This window comes from Grampus griseus, assembly GCF_964374135.1.
Source record: "Grampus griseus genome assembly, chromosome: 9".
Classification (NCBI taxonomy): domain Eukaryota; kingdom Metazoa; phylum Chordata; class Mammalia; order Artiodactyla; family Delphinidae; genus Grampus; species Grampus griseus.
This window is the reverse complement of record NC_139003.1, coordinates 48,000,513-48,022,772: the sequence shown is the minus strand read 5'-3', so window position 1 is coordinate 48,022,772 and position 22,260 is coordinate 48,000,513. Positions and strand designations below refer to the sequence as shown.

Below are 22,260 nucleotides of genomic sequence, written 5' to 3'. Positions count from 1 at the left end.
AGACCTAGGTTAAAATCCAGGCACCCAAACTTACTGTGTGCCCTCGGGCAAGTTAGTTAACATCTCTGAACTTCTGGTTTCCATTCGTGTATAAAGTGGGGATATGAATCACGTGCTCAGCAAAGCACCCAACACATTCTAGGCGTCCTGACACAGGTTACTAACATTGTCATTCTTATTACTCCAGGCAGGCACACCACAGGCTAACTCTAATGCCCCTCACCAAGCTGGGGTAGGGACCAGAGGGGCTCTCCGCTTCCATAAATACTTTTTTCCATAAATCATACCTCTTGATTTGCTCTCCTCCTTAGGTAATCTCTGTTTTCACATTGTTTCTGAAACGCCAACTGCACTGGACTCAACACAGTTCAGTTACCTGATTTCACGCCTACTCTTAGGAGAGAATTTGAGGGGGCTCAGGACACACCCTGCCCTTTCTGTCCCCTTCCCTCCAAAGTGCACGTTTCCATTTTCCAGTCTCATCCTCGCTATTGTTGTAACAGCTGTCAATACTTTGCTAAGTACCGAAAGTGCTAAGAGCACTGGATTTGAAGTCTGAATCCTTTTCGTCTTTCTCGGGGTAAGTGATGCCAGTCTAGTTTCTTCAAATGTCAAGTATTCAAAGTGCTTTTATCGCACTAATAATAATTAGCTTTGGCAAACAAGAGAGTAAAAGGCACAGTTGGATCGTTCTCAAAAATCACTTGCACAAATAAAATCCAGGAGAGTGTCCCGGGTTTAAAATGCAAGGTGTGGGTGAGGCTGTGTATAAACCCAACACAGCAGAGATGGTGAGGGGTGTCTTCCCAGGGATGACGGAGGCGGCGGGCGACTTTCCATCCCTCTTCCTGGAGACAGGTCTGCGTGCTGGTGTGTAGGGCAGGTTTCCACAATGAGCGCTCTATACCGAAAAATCCCCTAAGACTAGGGGCAGGCTTTTCTATTACTGCTCTGTAGCTTGGAAATCCCAGCTAGTGATGACTTTATGGGTTTGTATGGTCTAGACAAGAGGGTTACTCTTTGGCGAAATCGCTCCGAGGGGGAGGCCCCTGTGAAAATTCCTATCCAACTAATTACCATTCAGCGGGCAGGCAGGCTACCAGGAGGGCACTAGGCTCTGGAAGAAGCTGCAGTTGGAAAGCCATACTCCCAGCTTTAGCACTGCCTACGTTTATTTTCCTTCCTGTCAAAACAAGGACAGGAAAGGGGAACAAGAGTGCTAATAGTCAGAAAGACCAACGCAGGGTAGAGTAGGGGAGAACAAAAAATGAAGGCTGCCCAGAGCTCCGACTGAGAGGGACTGAGAGGGAAATACCGACCATCTGTCTGCTTCGTATTTTCTACATCAGCTATTTCAGCAACTTTAGATCTTTAGACGCGACCATGTAAAGACACAATGGTCTCAACTAGGTACGGGGTAAGATGCTTCCAAAAATATCAGTGTCGCAGTGCTAAAACCCAGAGGAACTCACAACTATTTTCACCTCAGGTTTTACGGGAACTGTAGAGGGAGGTGGCAGTATCTGTTCCTTCAATATTTGGAAGAAATCATTTTCACCTACCCCAGGACAGAGCCGAGAGAAAACACCTGTCTTGAAATCTCTGAGTTCTGGTGAGCTGACTCTTTGGGAGGGAAAAAATGGCCTTCTGTGAAGGAAATGAAGCCTGCACTCCCCAAGGTTCACATCCAAACACAAAACATCTCTGGTGGGAGATCACGTCCAGAAGCCCTTCCAGGCCACACCTGCCCCACACAGGAGCCTTTTTTGCCACTGGCACCCGTCTGCTCTCATATTATCTTGCACTAATATCAGACACAATTTTCTCACTGGTATCTTTGATGTGACACAGTTTCTTCTCTTTTCCCTGGAGTCCCTCAGGGTATAGACTGTATCTTTTCCCACCTTTACTTTATTCAGATGTATCTAATGATGGTCTTCGTGCTGAGCGCTCAGTTACTGCCTAAGATGGATAAGTGACCAAAGAGAAATCTCTACCAAAAAAAAAAAGGGCACACCGAAACATGAACATTTTTCTTCCTCTTTGTGGTTAAGCTCTAGTGAAGGACCCTGTGTTCTTTCTGGCAATGGGGAACCTGGGAACATTCCGGGATCTGCAGGCCCAGAAGAAATTGTATGGCTACGGTTTGATGAGGTCTCGTGAATGAAGAACTACGATTACAGCACAACTGATGATGAGAACACACTCAGTATTTTGCCTTGGCTGGAGTGTGACTGAGAGGAATAAGCACTAGAATGGAAATCAGGCAGGTTGGGTCTTGATACTGTTTTGACCGAATTGGGCCACATGACCTTGGGCTTGACACTACACTTGTATGAAAGGGTGAGTCTAGGTCACTGGCTTTCAAATTTTCTGACCATGATCTGGTAAAAACATAAACATTTTATATCACCACTCAGAAAATAACACACACACACACACAAAACTACAAGTTTCCTCAGATAATATTTATCCTTGCTAAGTGTGAAACACCATATTTTCTGTTTCTTTCTTTCCTTATTTTAAAAATTGCTGGTCATAACTTACAAATTACAATAGCTAAGGTGATCTTGACACATATTTCTGGTTCTAAAATTCCACAGTGTAAAGATCTCATGCTATTTTATGGCATGTTGTTTTTCCTCTGTTGCTTGCCTTCATCAGGAGGAGTTTGGGGCAGTAATGCTCCGAAATTCAGGGGTGTTAAGGAATGACAACGTAGCTAATGAAGCCACTCCCCCAGGAATCCTCTCCCACGGGTGGGCGAGGGGAGGGAGCTGCTCTCTGACCATCACTTTAAAGAGAGCAGGAAGTAGAACGGACCCCCTTCCATCCAAGTCACAGAATCTCTGCCCTCTCTCGGCAACAAGTACCAAAATGGTTTGAGGCCGCCCCAGTCTTAAGACATTTACTTTTACCAATTCGTCTTTGTCAGTCTCCTATTCTTTTGACTCTTCTAAGGGCATTTGTACTGAACACAAGAGACCATGGAGATGAACATGTCACAGCAATACTGCTGCTCTGTCACTGAATAAATTGAGGCCATTCAGACTACTTCACAGACATGCACTGTGAGGTTTTTTTTTAATATTGAAGTATAGTTGATGTATAATGTGTTCATTTCTGCTGTACAGGAAAGTGACTCAGTTATATATAGTCTTTTTCATATTCTTTTCCATTATGGTTTAATCACAGGATATTGAATATAGTTTCCTGTGCTATACAGTGGGACCTTGTTGTTTATCCGAGTTGGTTTTTCTCATAACCATATTTTTACACTGGCCTTGATCCCCTTGGGCCAAGCCAGAGAGTAAGGCAAATCTTTGGGAGCCTGATTCACCCTACCTGTGTTGACCAGGCCTCCACCATCTCTTTCCTGAGAGATTTGAAGGGACTACGTTCAACCAGCCTCAAGGGCATGGTTCAGGGCTGGAGGATGGAGCCAAGTGAACTGGCCCACATGGGAATCAAACCCAGGACCTCAGATTTAGTCACCCCAGCCTCCGGTCCCTTGAGCCAACTTTAAGTCCTGGAGCTCCTTTGGGCGAGGGAAGATGACTTACTACCAACCTGCAAAGAAGCGGCATTCAGAACTGATTCTGTTTAGTATCTTGCTCTGTCAATGAGAAGAGTCAACAACAACTATTAACCAGGCACCTAAGTAACAATATGGTTTACTAGGTTAATAAATTCAGGCCACTCAGAGCACTTTATAGACAAGAGCCTGATATCACTCTGAAGGACCAACAGATTGCCGTCTTCTGGAAGATGACAAAAGAGGCAAAATGTTCCGAGAAAATATCCATTCAGTTTTCAGCCCTGTCATCTTTCCAAAATATACTATTCTATAATAGAAAATACAGACAAAGTGAACAGAAATTCTAGGAGGCTGTGAGATGCTATTTTTAAAGAGGCACAGCTACCATGAAAATGAACCTGCTTTCCAATATAGCATAATTCATTTTCCAGTTTGCCGTTCTTGCTTGACAGAACTAAAATGACAATGTTCATTCAGTATGCCACATTTATAGCTTTAGCTAAAGGGCTCCTACATGGCAAAGGACAAGCTTTCTGGTCTTGGCAAACCTTCCTCTTTTGATGATGCCAGAAAATAGATCTTTATTATGAGCCAAAAAAAAAGAGAGAGAGAAAAAAATCTTCTTTGGAATATTTATTACTTATTTAGGAAACACAGCCCTATAGATTATTTACAAATGGGTTAACTGGATTCTACTAAACTTTCCATTTGTTATTTACTTGCCAAGTACCATGTATTAGTTACCAATAGTATGTTACTGTAATGCATGTTTATTATAGTTATTCCAGAAACTCTGATTAAAAATTATTTTTAATTCCAATTTTTATACTTATAGTTACTTCATAACTTTAATTTTATGGTTTTAGTTTCCAAAAAGGTCTTATTCATCTCCCAGGGGAAAAAACCCTCCAGGCTGAGGTGTGTTGTCCACAGGTGGCGGTAGGAACCCGCCTAGCCCGTCACAAGCATCTCCAGGCGGGCGCCCTCTGGCACCTCACTCACAACGGAGCTGTAACATTTTAATTATATGCTTTTAAAAGTTCATCATTTGTCAAGTTTCGTTAGTCTTACGAAAATAATTTTCCTTTAGGTACAACATAGCATATTCTAAATTATATACACATATATTACTGAAACCAAGTGGCTCTAATTAAACATTTTTTTCAAAGACTGTTTCCTTTTAATGGCAGGGAAATACTGTTGGTAGCAACAACATACTCTGCCAAAATGAACTTCACCAGGTTGAATTTTAGGGAGACTGTCAACACAATAATGGCCTAGAACTTTATGCAAAGTTCTTATATTAGAAAGTGGTCATTTAAGGGTGTCACTTGGGGGCCTGTTCAAGATACAGGATCATGATCGTGTTTCAAAAACATCATCCTACATTGAATGCCTGGCATTGGTCCTGCTAATTGTTAGGGCCTTGGAGTTCAGCCTGGGTAACACCGTACATTTTTCTTTTCTTTTCTTTTCAATTTTTGAACTTATTTTATTTATTTTTTATACAGTAGGTTCTTATTAGTTATCTGTTTTATACATATTAGTGTATATATGTCAATAAAAATCTCCCAACACACCGTACATTTCTGCCTGGCAGACAGGAACTGGAAGAGGACAGCCAATAGAAAATCATGTCAAGGTTCTTTCCACCCCTGAGCTTAAGATTCTATACAACTGTTTTCTTTCTTTTTTTTTACATTTCTAAATTTTATTTAAAAAATATTTTTGGCCGTGCCCTGTGGCTTGCGGGATCTTAGTTCCCTGACCAGGTATCAAACCCAGGCCCTCTTCAGTGAAAGCACAGAGTTCTAACCACTGGACGCCAGGGAATTCCCTATGCAACTGTTTCAAGTCAAAGTTGTGACGAGGATGTTGACTAGGATGCAGTTATATAACATAGAGAGAGCTCGCGATAGCGCACGTGGAAAGTACCATTTTCATTATTTGCTATAAAAGAAATCTGCTTTACATGTATTTTTTCTTGTTACTTGAAAATTATGGTAATTTTGAAAAATATATCTATTTGAAAACTAAAAATCCTCCCAGACCCAGGCTGCAAAGAGATGTCTTAGCTGGTAGGCAATGACGGGTGCTGTCTAGCTATTTTATTCAAAATTATTTTGACAAGAGGAAAAGCGGGTTCCCCGAGAGTGACTTGTTCTTGGACGTGTAAGCATCTGGAACACCTTGGCTACCTTTTTTGCCTTTAGGAAAAAAAGAAGTAATAATCAGGTATCTAGGTAGAAAACACAGCACATCATGGCATGATTAGATTTCAAATTCCTATATACTGGTCTCCCAACCAACTTTAGATTCTCAGGGGTGATTTTCTATGTGTGTTTCCATACCAAAGAGAGCCTGAATCGGCTAAAGAAAAATTCAGTCCAGTGGAGTATGAAACACATCTCTGATCTGATAAGATCAAGCCAACTTGTTGCTGTTTTGATGAATGTAAATTATCACCAGCATCCCGTTTCCCGAGGAGGAACTATGTAAGTTTGGTGGCAAGGGGCTTGAGTGCGTGGCCAGCATCCTTTCCTTTCCAGGTACCAGAAAGGTTCCAGCAGCCCGTTTCTCCCTTCTTGTCAGATACCACTTCCCTTCTAGTGCCCTTCCAAGGAGTATGAATAAAGCCCGGGGACAGAAGCAGGGAGATTCTGTACCTGGATTTTCTTTTTGGCAAGAACAAATTAGCTTAAAGCATTCCCATTTTTCTGCAGATTCTGTCTGTAATGCGGTGCAGCTGTGTGCGCCTGGGGATCCTTTTATTGTTAAAAGTAGACCCACATGGAAAAGACATTAAAATAAGTTTGCTGCTATGATACCCACGAAGATGAAAGGGCTTCTCTGATTTTAATATGCTGAGTTTTAGACGGGAAGGAAAATGAAAGGGGTTCCTTGGAAACACACACATTTGGCTGGGCTACGAATTCATCAGGTGTTAAATCCCCATCACCTTCGCAGTAGAGGTGCAGGGCAGCGCTGAGCGTCTGCTTGTTTGTGTTTTCAGTGGAATCCGCACCGTTTTCCATGCTTACAATGGGTGGCTCTCTTTAGCACTCATATTTCGGTTCTGGTACTTGCTTCCAGAGGAAAATTAGTGAAAGTGTGTACTGATGGGAGCTGGCATACGAATGAGCTCTGGACCCTAGCTTAAAGAGACTTCATTCTTTTGGGGGGTAGGGAGTGTGCCCTTTAAAATAACTATCTTGTGATATTTCGTGATATTTTTTGGCCAGTGCAGAGCCCCTGCTGGGACAAAGAAAAAGCAACAAGGATCAAGGGCCAAAACCATGCCATGAACTATGTTTCTAGCGCCAGGTGAAACACGACATAAAGACTGTCAAGATTTCTTGTGGGAATTAACAGTGGACATATTTTTATTGAGTTTGATTAAACAATAACACAGTTAAGAGAAGAGATGAAATTCACGTTTATAACTAAATGTAAATGATTAAGCATGGTATTGCCAAAATGGTAGGACTCGAAGATATTTTCATTAGAAGATAAACTGTTGCTGCCTTTTTGTTACTGCAAATGTTAAATCTGAAGATAAGCTGTTATTAGGTGGCTGCCCATTATAGAAACGGGGCTTATTTAGAGTTTCAGAGGATGTGCCTGATGCAGGCTGAAACTGAGCAGCTTTAATTTTCTCTCCTGTAAAATTCTCACTGTCTCATGGAAAGCAAAATATTTTGGATACTGGAAGACCCAGATGCTATAACTTTCTATCGGAAACACTGATTCTGTGTCTTGAGACCCAGTGTCTGGCAACTAGTTCTTCATTTAATAAGTGTAGCAATTGTTTTATTTGACCATGCTGCTATCGTTTCTGCAGAGTTCCAAAGCTGAGAATAAAGGATTCTGCTGTCTTTCTTCAACAGAGAGGAAATTCCAGAGATTTTCTTCTTAAACTACTGCGTGTATTTACTTCCTTTGTTCTTAAACGGCTTGTTTACAGCAGAGGAAATGCTCTTTGCTCTTTCAAGGAGTGAGTGGAAGTTGTGGGCTCCGGTTCCTCATTTCTGCCTGGGCCAACAACTTTTTTTTTTTTTTTTTAACTGAGGTAAATCCAATGCACAGATCTTAAGTGTCTAATTCAGTTAGCTTGATAAATGTCTACCTTTGTGTAACCAACATTTCAGTCAAGATATGGACTATATCTCCATCAGCCCAGAAACTTCTCTTGGGTGCGACCCTTCCCCACATTCCCCGAGTCCACTGCTATTCAGATTTCCATCATTACGTATCAGCTACCGCTACTTGAATTTCATATGTACTCTTTGGTGTCTGGTTCCTTTCACTCAGTGTAATGTTTTTTGTTTTTAAATAAATTTATTTATTTTTGGCTGCGTTGGGTCTTTGTTGCTGCGCGCGGGCTTCCTCTAGATGCAGCGAGAGGAGGCCACTCCTCGCTGCGGTGTACGAGCTTCTCATTGCAGTGGCTTCTCTTGTTGCGGAGCACGGGCTCTAGGCACGCGGACTTCAGCAGTTGTGGCTCGTGAGCTCTAGAATGCAGTCTCAGTAATTGTGGCACACGGGCTTAGTTGCTCCACGACATGTGGGATCTTCCCGGACCAGGGATTGAACCTGTGTCCCCTGCATTGGCAGGTGGATTCTTAACCACTGTGCAACCAGGGAGGTCCCCAGTATAATGTTTTTGAGACTCATCCATGGTGGTTTCTTTTTTTTTTTTTTTTTTTGGTGTAACTGTACTTTGTTCTTCTTTTTTTTAAATCACTATAAATAGTATTCCATTGTATGGACATATCACAATTTGGTTATACGTGTACCTGGAGATGGCCTAGTTAACAGTCTGGGCTATTGCAAATAAAGCTGCCCTGTATATCCTTGCACCTGTCTTTTGTGGACGTATGCTTCCATTCCTTTTGGGTAAATACCTAGAGTGGCACTGCTCGGCCAACATCACTTTGGTTTTGAAGCCTGACGCCCTGGAGAACCTATATGACCTCTGTAGGGCTCTCCCTCCTTGGCCGGGTGGAGGAACAGTGACATCTGATGCCCTCTCCTCTCAGAGCAGCTTTGAGGATGTTTTCTGCCCTTCATAGGAAAGAGGGCAAGGAGTTTCCCGGACACTGTACTCAAAACTCACTGGTCCTGAAGACCTTGAGATGCCCTTTACATGGCTCTAAGACCTTGACATATCTTATCAGTGAGATGTTCAGTAGGGCATCTGACCGAGACGGTGCCTCCCCCAGATAGTGATGGCGGTTGGGCCTATGTGGGCGCATCCTTCAACAAGGGAGGGGAGAGAGCTCGTTGATAAGTGCGTGTATCTGCTAGAAACATCCAATATTCCATTTTCTTCACGCTCTGAAGTTCCACAATTAAAACGGTTATTATCACTACCTTTACTAAAACAACAAGACAAACTATAAAAATTTGTAAACCTGCTAACGCTTTTACTTCTACCAGCTCTGGTCATAAAATGGTTATCTTAAAATGCTCCTGTATTTCTGATAACAAATAGTGTCATTTTTGTTCTCAGATATGACTCCTTCCCCTGGAAAATATGCCCATGCCCAAAAGCACATCACTAGCAAATGCCACCAGTAATGCACATTCCTGGAATCAATCTTCTCTGAGGTTAGTACAGACAAAAAATAAACATGCACAAGTGGTCCTGGCCAGGGCTGGTGAAATACTGTCTAAAAGGGCAGGATTCAGTTAAGAGCACGAAATGTTTTCTTTGTTTTGAACGTGCTGTAGAGCTACTTCAAGAAGCCCTGACAGCCTGACATGTCGGCCATTTCCACCACTGACCCGGTGGTTCCTGAACACACTGGGTGCCTCGGATGCAGAACAGGGCTTTCAGAGCTAATGTCCTTTCTAAATTGGAGGTTCAAGTAGAGACAGTGTTAACACAAGCAGTTGTTTCCGTCCCTGTCTTTATCACATTAATCCTCATGGGGAGGTAGGCATTGTCTCCAACGTATACATGAGGAGGCCAAGCTTACAAAGGTTTAAGGCCATCTACCTCTCAAGCTGCAGAAGCAAGATTTGAATCCAGATCCCTCTGATGCCAAAAGCTCTCACCACTTTACCTCTATGTTCCCAGGGTTTTAGAAGATGGCCCAGAAAACTCCAGGTTTACAGAATCCCTTTTGTCAACATATCTGGGTCTGCTTACGAATTCCTTAAGCTGACATACCATAAGGATCCTGCTCTAAAATTGTGTGCCCCAATCACTTTCCCACTGATTTCACCTTATTCCAACTGCTCTGGAATTTACATTGCCTTACAATTTCTAAGACATTTTGTGGATGTGAATATATAGATTGTAACTGCACTAAAACAGTATGGAAAGAATGACCCTATGTGTACCTCTATCTTGTCTAGCTAATCATCCATGCTAGTAATTTAGTCCACCTGTGTGTATGTCATGTTCATTAAGTGTCTGCTCTACACGTGTATAACCTGCTTCTACTAAGAGATGTTAAGTTCTAATCCATAAGGGCTATGCCTTCTGCTTTTTTGTACTCCCAATACCTGGAACGGTGACTATAACAAAATAGATGCTCCATAAATTATATGAAATGAGAGGATACCCCATCCTGGTGCTGTGGAAAACAGGGCCACTCACTTAGGGACTGCTGAACTCGGGCCAGTTTTCACTTAGATGAGCCTCAATCTCTTTTGTCTTTAAAGTGGTGTTAATAAATGGTGATGTGAATGTTTTTGTGCACTATAAAGATATAATCTATTATTATTACAGATCGGCATCGATTTGATTGCTTTCTTCAAGTCAAGAAAATGTTTTGTTTGGGAAGGTCTCTTATGAGTGATGTAGTTGAGGAAAAATAATTGAAGTACTATCTCGTCGTTGCCATCCTTACTCTAACCAACGCTTTGAGTAGTAAGACATTAAAAATAAGCATCCGCATAATGCAGTGGGGAAGGAAGCAAATTAGCTACAAGACTGGACCATAACACTCAGGAAGCAGGATAAAAATTTTACAAGTTAATCAATGAAGAAGATGAAAGGCCAGTGATTAGAACAAAGCAGTATATAAACAAACAAGCAAACAAGTCATAGGCCAGGAAAGGGTGTGTTAGTGACCCTGCACATACATACGCAAGCCAGAGAGTACTGCACCATGAAGTCATTCTCCAGCTTAAGACAGCACGTTTATGCGAAAAGGGAAATATAAATCAAGGCCATTTTCTCAATGGGAAGAGTGTAGAGAATGTTTTTTAGGCATTGTCCACATACTTAACTCTTTAGGGCAGAATCTGTTAGAAATACCAAAGCCTGGCCTCAGGACTTTATAAGTAGGTCACAAAATTCAGTCAGGCTGAAATATTTCAATTTTCTTTTTTTCCGCCATTAAACAGGATGGGATTTATCTCTCTGAGCTTTTTCCTTCTGTTTCATTCTCTTCTTTTGGGTGGGTGGGGGGAATTATGTTAGTTTCGACCTCACCTTAGTTATCTTTTCCTCTCAGATTTTCTGCCTTTAGTAAGGCTGTTTAGGTGTATTTCATTTTCTACAAATAAAGGGATTGGGGGGGAGTTCACCTCAACTCCACTCAGACAAAGCTTCTAAATGTCAAGCTAATTCTGTCAGTTCTACCAGTCATTTCGATCCTGAGGGGAAAATTAATACTTTACTTTTTAAAATGATTTGCTGTTTATTAGTAACTCCGGAGAACTGCACAATGTTATAATCTGAGCAACCTACTGCCAAAACTATAAAGGAATGTTAAAGGTCTACTCTCAGGCCAGATAGCAGGAGACACAGGAATATGAAATGAAACAACACCATGCAGAAACTTCAATTACACATTTATAGATATAATCTGTGACTTCATGGTCGTTATAGGCCGCCTAAACAAGAAAACAAAAAAAATTGGTTTAATTTCCTTTGGTACCTTTCTCTGGTTTGATACTTGAATTTTTCCCAAGTGGGCCAAAAAATATATGCAAATATTTTCCAGGAGAGACTGTGCAGTGCTATTATAACCAGAAATCCAGCCAACTCTTTCCACGGCTGCGCCACTAAGACATAAGTAAGCATTTGTTCAGTCCCATTGGACTCATGTCTGGAAGCTAAGCAAGTAGATTACAGTAACTGTTCTCCAAGCAAAGTGGAATACAGGTTAACCCAGGCAAGAAAACACACAGCTATGACAAGAGGGGTCCCATTTAAAAGCAGTGGTTTCCCAACTCTGGCTGTAGGTTGGAATTACCTAGAGAGAGGTTTAAAAAAACCCCAATGCCCAACCCACCAACTGGATCAGGGTCTCTAGAGTGGAGCCTATGGACAATTTCAGGATGAGCTTTTAACAGCTGGTTTGCAAGCCTGAATATTTAATAGCTGGCTCCCTGGAGTCAGCTCCAACTCACCCTTAAAGAAAACCCTGACTAAACTAAACTGGTAAGTTCTTCAGTTCTGACCTGCTATTTGAAGGATGGAGTGGGGGTAAAAGTGAGGGTTACTGTGAATGAAGGTGAACCACAGTTCCTATCTTAATGTATTTTTGTATTTTAGGTTTAGAAATAGTAACTGGGGCAGCTAAATGGCTGAAGGTCTAATGAGGTTTTTTTCGTTTCTTTTTAAAGACACAATTTATTCAGCGTCATGATCAGACTATTACATTTAGCAATCAACAGCATGGGTGCCAAAAAACAAACAAACAAAACCTACATTAAAACCCTTTGTTGGAATGCTTTACACTTTCCACAGAACAGAAACGAAAAGAACCTGTTATACAATTAGTCACAAATGCAGTCCTCGAGTTTTTTGCCCATACACATGAGTATCGTCTAAAACATGTCTTCTTTGTAGCAGCTAGGCCCTGCCACCACTGTGCTGGGCTAAGTTCACAAATCTGTTGTAGCCTGTAGCTTCCCCGTCACTTCTCTGGCTCCCCTCTCCTGCTAAGCTTTGTTTCCTGGCAGTAATTAAAGCCTCCTGCCACTGCCGTAGCTCCTGCTGCTGCTGGAACCGCCATAGCCACCTTGGTTTCGGGTTTGGCAAAGTATTGGCCTCCACCACCACAGGGGCCAGAACTTCTGCCTCCAAAGTTTCCTCCTTTCACAGGTCCAAAATTTTCAGATTGATTGTTGTAATTGCTAAAATCATTGTAGCTTCCACCACCTCCAAAACTGATTCCATCATTACCCAATCCATTATAGCCATCCCGCTGCCACCACAGCCACCGCCACGGTGGCTGCCACCAAAGCCAGCTGGACCACTGATGTTTCCTCCAAGACCAAAGCTGCCATTCCCACCAAAACCACTGCCACGACCACCATCAAAGTTTCCAGAACCACTTCGACCCCTTTGGCTGGATGAAGCACCAGCCATCTCTCGCTTAGACAGGGCTTTCCTTACTTCACAGTTGTGGCCATTCACAGTGTGGCGTTTCTGAATGACAATCTTGTCTACGGAGTCACGGTCATCAAAGGTTACGAAAGCAAAGCCTCTCTTTTTGCCGCTGCCTCGGTCAGTCACGATTTCGGTCACTTCAATTTTTCTCATACTGTTCAAAATAATCTCTTCGGCGATGTCCTTCAGTGTCTTCTTTAATGCCACCAACAAAAATCTTTTTCACAGTTAAGTGGGCACCAGGTCTTTGAGAATCTTCTCTTGAGATGGCCCTCTTTGGTTCCACCACTCTTCCATCCACCTCGTGTGGCCCTGCATTCGTGGCCGCACCCACCTCCTCCACAGTGGCATACGTGACAAACCCGAAGCCTCTGGAGCGCCTGCTGTTTGGATCCCTCGTTACCACACAATCTGTGAGCGGTCCCCGCTGCTCAAAGCGGCTCCTCAGACTCGCATCGGTTGTCTCAAAGCTCAAACCTCCGATGAAGAGCTTCCGCAGCTGTTCGGGCTCTTTGGGAGACTCTGACTTAGACATGACGGCAGTGGAGGGGGGAGACGTCAGCAGTGCTTACCGTGCGTGCACGGGCAGAAAGGAGTAATCTACCGAACGTATCTCTAATGAAGTTTTTGAAAAGGTGTTAATATAATAATGATTAATGTGGAAATAAAGTACGAGTACACTGGAAAGACCTCATTTTTGGAAGTGACAGACACGGGACTTTGTGCAAATTAACCTTATTAAGCCTCTATTTCTTCAATCTGTACATGGGAATTAATAATGCTGTCTCAGTGGGGTTGGTGTTAGGATTAAATAATCATACATAGGCATATATAGTAAAAAATCTAAGTTGTCTTTCCTTCTCGGTAGTTATACTCTAGATTATTATTACTTTTAAAGGAGAATGGTATGAATTGTTTTAATACTTTATTTTCAGGGAATTTAATCACATTTATCTTTATTTATATATATTTTTAATTGAGGTACAGTTGATTTACAATGTTGTGATAGTTTCAGGTGTATAGCAAACAGATTCAGTCATACAGATAGATAGATAGATAGATTTTTTTTCAGATTCTTTTCCCTTATAGGCTATTACAAAACATTGAGTATAGTTCCCTGTGCTATACAGTTAGGGCCTTGTTGACTATTTTATACATAATGATCACATTTATCTTTAATTCTTTTTTTTAAAGATTTTTTTGATGTGGACCATTTTTAGTCTTTATTGAATTTGTTACAATATTGCTTCTGTTTTATGTTTTGCTTTTTTGCCCCAAGGCATATGGGATCTTAGCTCCCTGACCAGGGATCGAACCCACACCCCCTACGTTGGAAGGCGAAGTCTTAATCACTGGACGGCCAGGGAAGTGCCCTATCTTTAATTCTTTATCTCTGTGATTTAAACCAGGGTTGGCAAACTATGGCCTGTGGACCAAATCTGTAAATAAGGTTCCACAAAAACTTTTAGTGTTATGGAACACACCATGTCCACTTGTTTGCATAGTTCTATAGCTGCTTTCCTGCTACAGCAGCAGAGGTGAGCAGCTGAAACAGAGGCCCCATCGCCTGCAGAGCCTGAAGTATTTACTATCTGGTCCTTCATAGAAAAGATTCTTGACCCACAATTTAAACCATTCTAAGCTTTCCTTAAGTGAATACTTTTTTAAAGTACATTAAAAAAGAACACAAAAAAATGAGGATAGGAAATGGAAAAAATGAGAAAAGAAGATTCCCCTAGGGTTTAGAAATTGCAAAATAAATCTTAGTTCTAGAATCCTTAAAAAATACTTGAAACTCTAGGATGAAACTGAGATCTAATTCTGTCAAGGGAGTATATATATATTTTTATATATCTTTATTAGAATATAATTAAAAAAAATTTTTTTAATTTATTTTTTGGCTGAGTTGGGTCTTCTGTTGCTGCACGCGGGCTTTCTCTAGTTGTGGCGAGTGGGGACTACTCTTCGTTGTGGTGCACGGACTCCTCATTGCAGTGGCTTCTCTTGTTGCAGAGCACAGGCTCTAGGCACGTGGGCTTCAGTAGTTGTGGTGCGTGAGCTCAGTAGTTGTGGTGCGTGAACTCAGTAGTTGTGGTGCATGGGCCTAGTTGCTCTGTGGCATGTGGGATCTTCCCAGACCAGGGATCAATCCTGTGTTCCCTGAACTGGCAGGCAGATTTTTAACCACTGCGCCACCAGGAAGTCCCTATTGGAGTATAATTGCTTTACAGTGTTGTGTTAGTTTCTGCTGTACAACAAAGTGAATCAGCTATATGTATACATATATCTCCATATCCCCTCCCTCTTGAGTCTCCCTCCCACCCTCCCTATCCCACCCCTCTAGATCGTCACAAAGCATCAAGCTGATCTCTCTGTGCTATGCAGCAGCTTCCCACTAGCTATCTATTTTACATTTGGTAGTGCATATATGTCAATGCTACTCTCTCACCCCATCCCAGCTTCCCCTTCCTGCCCTGTGTCCTCAAGTCTGTTCTCTACGTCTGCGTCTTTATTCCTGCCCTGCCACTAGGTTCATCAGTACCGTTTTTTAAGATTCCATGTATGTGCATTAGCATACAGTATTTGTTTTTCTCTTTCTGACTTACTTCAGTCTGTATGACAGACTCTAGGTCCATCCACCTCATTACAAATAACTCAATTTCGTTCCTTTCTATGGCTGAGTAATATTCCATTGTATATATGTGCCACACCTTCTTTATCCGTTCACCTGTTGATGGACATTTAGGCTGCTTCCGTGTCCCGGCTATTGTAAATAGTGTTGCAATGAACACTGTGGTACATGTATCTTTTTGAATTATGGTTTTCTCAGGGTATATGCCCAGTAGTAAGATTGCTGGGTCATATGGTAGTTCTATCTTTAGTTTTTTATGGAACCTCCCATAATATTCTCCATAGTGGCTGTATCAATTTATATTCCTACCAACAGTGCAGGAGGGTTCCCTTTTCTCCACACCCTCTCCAGCATTTATTGTTTCTAAATTTTTTGATGATGGCCATTCTGACCGGTGTGAGGTAATACCTCATTGTGGTTTTGATTTGCATTTCTCTAATGATTAGTGACGTTGAGCATCCTTTCATGTGTTTGTTGGCAATCTGTATATCTTCTTTGGAGAAATGTCTATTTAGGTCTTCTGCCCATTTTTGAACTGTTTGTTTGTTTGATATTGAGCTGCATGAGCTGCTTGTATATTTTGGAGATTAATCCTTTGTCAGTTGCTTCATTTGCAAATATTTTCTCCCATTCTGAGGGTTGTCTTTTGGTCTTGTTTATGGTTTCCTTTGCTGTGCAAAAGCTTTTAAGTTTCATTAGGTCCCATTTGTTTATTTTTGTTTTTATTTCCATTACTCTAGGAGGTGGGTAAAAAGGATCTTGCTGTGATTTATGTCATAGAGTGTTCTGCCTATGTTTTCCTCTAAGGGTTTGATAGTGTCTGGCCTTACATTTAGGTCTTTAAACCATTCTGAGTTTATTTCTGTGTATGGTGTTAGGGAGTGTTCTAATTTCATTCTTTTACATGTAGCTGTCCAGTTTTCCCAGCATCACTTACTGAAGAGGCTGTCTTTTCTCCACTGTATATTCTTGCCCCCTTTGTCAAAGATAAGGTGACCATATGTGCGTGGGTTTATCTCTGGGCTTTCTATCCTGTTCCATTGATCTATATATCTGTTTTTGTGCCAGTACCATACTAAGACAGTATATTTTAAAGAATACTTTATAAATGAAATTTTCTGCAAGATGACTATTACTTCTGCACCAGGAACGCATCCTGAATATGAAACTTGGAAGAGTGAATTTAGTAGGTAGAAACATGGAAAACTACTTATAACCTGGCAATGAAAGTGACTGAAACCACATTAGTCAGGCAAAATGAGCCGCTCTCTCTAACTACAGGTAAAATAACATTTCAAACATTGAAAAATGTATACAGTCAAAATGGTACAGGGTAGGGTTTAAGAAACCATTTCCCCTGCTAATTTTTGATGTTTACATGGAATGTTATTCAAGCAGCAAATAACTTACTAATGATGCTGACAGACTGAAAATGATACATCTTTACCACAACATATATTAATTCTCTCAGTGGGAAATTGCTAAAATAGACAAGGTGTCAGAAAGATTTCTTTACGTCTGAAGGAAAGGAAATGATTCCATTTCTTCCAAACATTCTTACATGAAAAATAATAAACTCTCACTTTTAAAATGTCTTTATTTTCATGGGGTTCTAAAGCTCCCATTATTAATTGGGGAGGTCATGGTTATCTGGTGCTCGCTATGAGTCAATCCATATTAAGTCAGGTATAAAACACAGCCAGGTATAAAACTGCCCCCATAATTCACATTATATATGAATAAATATTCATAGAAATACTCAGAAAAGAGAATTGAAGAATTACACTACACTATCATGGCATTCCTTAGATCTACACAGTAAATGTTACGCAGAGATGCTGGAAAGTAAATCTTCACGAAATAAAATGTAAGAGAAACATGGTGGTCTATCTAAAGAAAGGGACAAATGCCCAACACAAATGAAACCAATTCATCCTCTATAGAATGACCTCCGATTCTGTTCCTGAAGCAACTGGTTGAAGACTCTGGACCACAGAGACGAACATTTACTGAGTGTTTAAGGCATGCATATCTATCACGTTTAACTCTCGCACAGAAACTAAGTAATTGGTATCATCAGTGATTTGTAACGGGCGAAGTTCGGTAGGAACTCAGTCTGTCTGCCTTGCGCACCTATCCTGTCTTCAAAAGGTCCAGTCCTGATGGAACACAGGGTATCTGCCAACCATGAGCCCCCAGAGATGCCCCTAGAAAAAGAGGTCCTCTAATCAAAGCGACTAAATTTGGAAAGCTTTCTAAACCCTCCTCTTGGAGAATAACAATGTATATATTAAAGCCCTGTATTGAAGAAACCAGTTTACTTTTGTCTAACCCAACATTTCCCCAAACTTATTAGGGAATCCCTTTTCCCAATTACTATTTTGTGAAAGTTATATTCTGAAACACTGAAATATGACTGCGGTCACCTCCCTTGATGGGAGATGGATAAAAGAGAAATATATAAACTGTAAGAGAAAAATAAACATTTTCACCCATGGTCAAGGGGCAATGCTGCTGAAGTGATGGTGTGATTCTAAGTGGCTTCTTTTTGCTCTTAGGATGACACCCTAAGTGCCCTGGTCCCTGCAGACCTCCTTGGCCTCATCTAACAAACACCCCACCACCTGGTCGACCTTCAGTACCTGGGACCTGCCAGGCTCCCCATCATGGAGCCTTTGAAAAATGCTGTCTGCTTGGTTGGATGCGCCTTCTTTCTCTCTTTACCTACTTACCTTTCAGGGAAGTCTTTCCTGACCCTGTCAAGCCCTTCTCTGTATGCTCTCCTATCACTGAGTTCTTCCATATAGCGAGTTTATGGTTACAATGTTATATTTATTGGATGAATGCCTGTCTATACCCCTATGGGAGTGAGGGGAAATATATTCCCTGTGCTCAGATGCAAAAAAGAAGAGGAGGGGACCTTTCCAGCCTCTTTCTACCATCTTCTATTACTGCTGACTTAACGGATCTCTTACTTGGGAGAAGGTTCTAAGCATGTTCAGCTCAGGGCCTGGGTGCACTCTGGTCTGCTCCCAGGCAGGCAAGCTTCGAAGGAATGTTTGGGAATAAGTTCAACTCAGGGAAGACAGTTGTTACAGATGCTAGCTAGCTCTATTCTGCAGTTTAGCCTTATGCAGTAATAAAGTCAATTTTAATCTTCACCTCCGAGTCTTGTTTTATTTTTCAAATTGCTTCCATTTGGGAGGGGAAGGCAAGAAGGAGTGTTCTCGTTGGCCCCCTAAAATGCCAACATCTTCCACTAGGCCTCAGTCCATCAGGAAGAATAGGGAGGGGTCTCCTTGGGCTCACTACTATAGCTCAGGCCGGGCACATGGGAGGCACTCTAATTTTTTAAAATTAATCATCCACTCATGGAAAATTTCTTAAATAAGCAAAAACAGGGAGAATGGTATGACGAACCCCTATGTATGCGTCACCCAGCTTCAACAATAATCAGCACATGGCAATAAACAACATACAATCGATCTTGTGTGATCTACTTCTCAACTTGACCGAAGCAAATCCAAGACACTGCATCACTTCATACATAACAAACAGTAAAGGCTTGAAAACATATCTGTAAAACCATCATCACATGCATATTATAAAGGATAATTTATAAATATTTCTTCCATAATAAATAGATGAATGAATCAGCAAACGCTATAGGGACCAGTAAAGGGTCAAAGAAGAGGTGGCTCTGAATCATGATCTGTCCCCGGCCCCCAGCACACCGCGCGCGCGCGCGCGCACACACACACACACACACACACACACACACACACACACACACACACACACACACACACACACACACACACACACACACACACACACACACACACACACACACACACACACACACCCCCCCCCCCCCCCCACGGGCCAAGCCACTCACCGGTTGGCGTGCTGCTGCGGAATGAAGAGGAGGGGGTGATGGGCGGGGTCACGGGGGGAGTAAGGCTTCCGCTGCTGTGGCGAGGCGGCGTGGACACATTCCCTCGAGACACGGAGCTGGACAAGGTCAGCGAGAGCTTCGGCTGAATCTTCTTCTTTAGGGACTCCTGCTCTCGGCGGGCAGCGTCTGTCATGAACCTGCAGCAACAGTGGAAGGGACCATTTATGAGTAACCAGGACCATATACAGAGCCGGAGGATTATGACAGTGAACTCAAGTTTGACAGGCGCTCCACCCTGGGAAAGAGGCTTATTCACAGGTCCCAACTTCAAAAACTCACAACAGTTGCCCTCTTCCTACATGATGAAATTATCTTCTAGCTCCTTGTTTTAAAGTTCCTCAAAGTCAGGATCCTTTCTTCCCTGGGCAAACCCTCTGTGCAGGAAATGGATACACATAGACTCCGTACTCACTACACTGCCTTCAGTTACAAGACTGCCTCTCTGGGAAGGTCCTCTCGACCCTCAGAAAGTACACCTGCTCTCGAAGTTCCCCAACCACCCCCAGCTCCAGAGGACTTCCTTCATCTGTAGGTTGGTAGTATTTATTGTTTGTGCCACTGAACATCTACGGCTTCATGAAAACTTTGATTCTTTTTTGTACTCTGGATTCTCATATTATTTGGGTTTTTAACACTTCCTAGGCTGACTGAAGGTCTTGTCTCCCCAGCCATTAGCTGAAAAGGAAGGACCCGAGTCCCTATCATCTTTGCTAGCACGCTGCCAGGCCCATCTTAGCAAACATTTATCAAATGACTGAACAAACCTGCCCAAGCAGATTCAATAAGAGGGTACGAGCACTGTACCAGGAGGAAGATCACGGAGAAAGATCTGTTCATGTTGTGATCTTATTACTCATAAAGGGAAAGGTGACTTTTCTTGGTAGTTTCACTTCGGAAACTTCAAAGTTATTCTTTCAACACTTCTCCTATGCTAGTTATATTCAAACTTTGTTCTTTTCTCACTGTTTAAACTAGTATTTCATAAATTCATGTACTAAGAGATTCAAAACAATCTATGAAATGGTATCCCCTACCTAAAGAGCAAATGTCAACTGCATTTTTGAAAACTGCGATGAAAAGCCTAGTGAATAGAGTATATGAAAATGTTTAGGTGAAAAAAACATACACTTGTGCCCACTGCCTAAGCGAAGAACCAGACCATAACCATACCTCTCAACTCCCCTCCGTACCCCACCCTCTCACCAACTGTGCTTTGACTATTTTAATACAATTCATCGTAAACTAATTCCATTGCGCTTAAACATGGTATTTTACCCAACCCATTTCACATTCTGCCTACAAAATTCCTTTGTATTTGTCTTCATTACACTGCGGCGTTTTGTAAGTCAGCAGATAGCTCTCATGCCTGGTAAAAGCTTTGAGTTGCTCAAACACCCAATGAAAAAATGTTACAATAGAGTTACAGTGTCTTAAAATGTCTACTTTTACACTTGGAACATGGCTGGCACATTTCTTAAAGGGCTTTTGCAATATAATCTATATGCATAAACTGGATTTTATATGTTGAACCAAACTGTAATAAAGCTACAAGTTTTGCCTTGAGCTCTTCGGTTTTGTGCTACAAGATGGTGATGATTTAAAAAGAAGAAAGGAATGACAATGTAAAACAGAATTGTTTGCACCCGGCAGCCACGTACTCATTTATTTTCAGATGTAAAGTTGGTTCTGTTGCTCTTAAAACTTCTTTTTTCCCTCCTCATAAACCTCTACTCAAAATGTGGACTATAGAGAAAAGCAGGAACTGGTGCTTTCGTTTATTATTCTAAGTACAACTGCTAACTGCCATACTGCTGAGCTTCTTCAACTGGGGTATGCAGTGCACCAGGGAGTGGGTGAAACCACAGGCTAAACATATTGCTTCTTCCAGGAAGACCAAGTGTTTTCAGTGTAGGTCATTCAAGTTAGGTTTTCTTTCCTCAATTTATTTAATTTATTTATTTATTTTTGGCTGTGTTGGGTCTTCGTTGCTGCGTGCGGGCTTTCTCTAGTTGCAGTGAGCGGGGGCTACTCTTCGTTGTGGTGCGTGGGCTTGTCACTGCGGTAGCTTCTCTTGTTGCGGAGCATGGGTTTCAGTAGTTGTGGCTCGCAGGCTCAGCAGTTGTGGCGCACGGGCTTAGTTGCTCCATGGCATGTGGGATCTTCCCGGACGAGGGCTCGAACCCATGTCCCCTGCATTGGCAGGCGGATTCTTAACCACTGCACCACCAGGGAAGCCCTAAGTTAGTTTTTTAAATAGGAAAATCAACACAGATATGCTATGGAATAGAAGGAAAAATTTACATCTTGCATCTTAGTTCAAAGCATGGGACTTGGAGTCAGGCAGGCCAGGGTTCAAATGCTGGCTGTGTGACTTACTATGTGACTCGAGGCAAGTTGATGAACCTCTCTAAGCCTCAGCTTTATTCTCTGAAAAATGGGACTAATAATTGTAGATAAAGGGTTACCATACCTCTTTTCCCTTTCTATAAGAGACTTTGATCTTTGGTTAACTCTGGTAACCTGCCAAGACGGTAAGTCAAACATGCTACAGGGCAACACTGCTTATATTAAGACTGAACCCCCCAACTGGTAAATGACATCTGGAGTGGGAGGAGCTAGAAACCATCTGTCCACACCTGTTAGGAAGCCAGAGCTCTGGGCTTCCTGAGCGCCGTGATCTTGCCCCTGAACATGCCCCTTGCAGAGAACTGGGGAGCGTGTCCAGGGAGCGTTATAAGAGCTTTGATTCCAGGGCAGCTCCCATCTTTGCCCGAGGG

The 22,260-nt window shown here is 42.1% G+C and overlaps 1 protein-coding gene and 1 pseudogene across 5 annotated transcripts in view; both read right to left on the bottom strand.

The window, feature by feature from the left end:
* The window catches only part of JAZF1 (JAZF zinc finger 1), a 337,637-nt gene that overhangs the window by 29,999 nt on the left and 285,378 nt on the right, over positions 1–22,260 (bottom strand). For all 4 annotated transcript variants that reach the window (XM_082661958.1, XM_082661959.1, XM_082661961.1 and 1 more), the window contains exon 3: positions 19,424–19,620. In XM_082661958.1, the coding sequence (XP_082518084.1) occupies positions 19,424–19,620 (197 nt within the window). The remainder of the gene's footprint in view (positions 1–19,423; positions 19,621–22,260) is intronic.
* Positions 12,467–13,504, bottom strand: LOC309827678 (heterogeneous nuclear ribonucleoprotein A1-like; annotated as a pseudogene). Its single transcript has one exon. The product of its transcript is annotated as a heterogeneous nuclear ribonucleoprotein A1-like (transcript).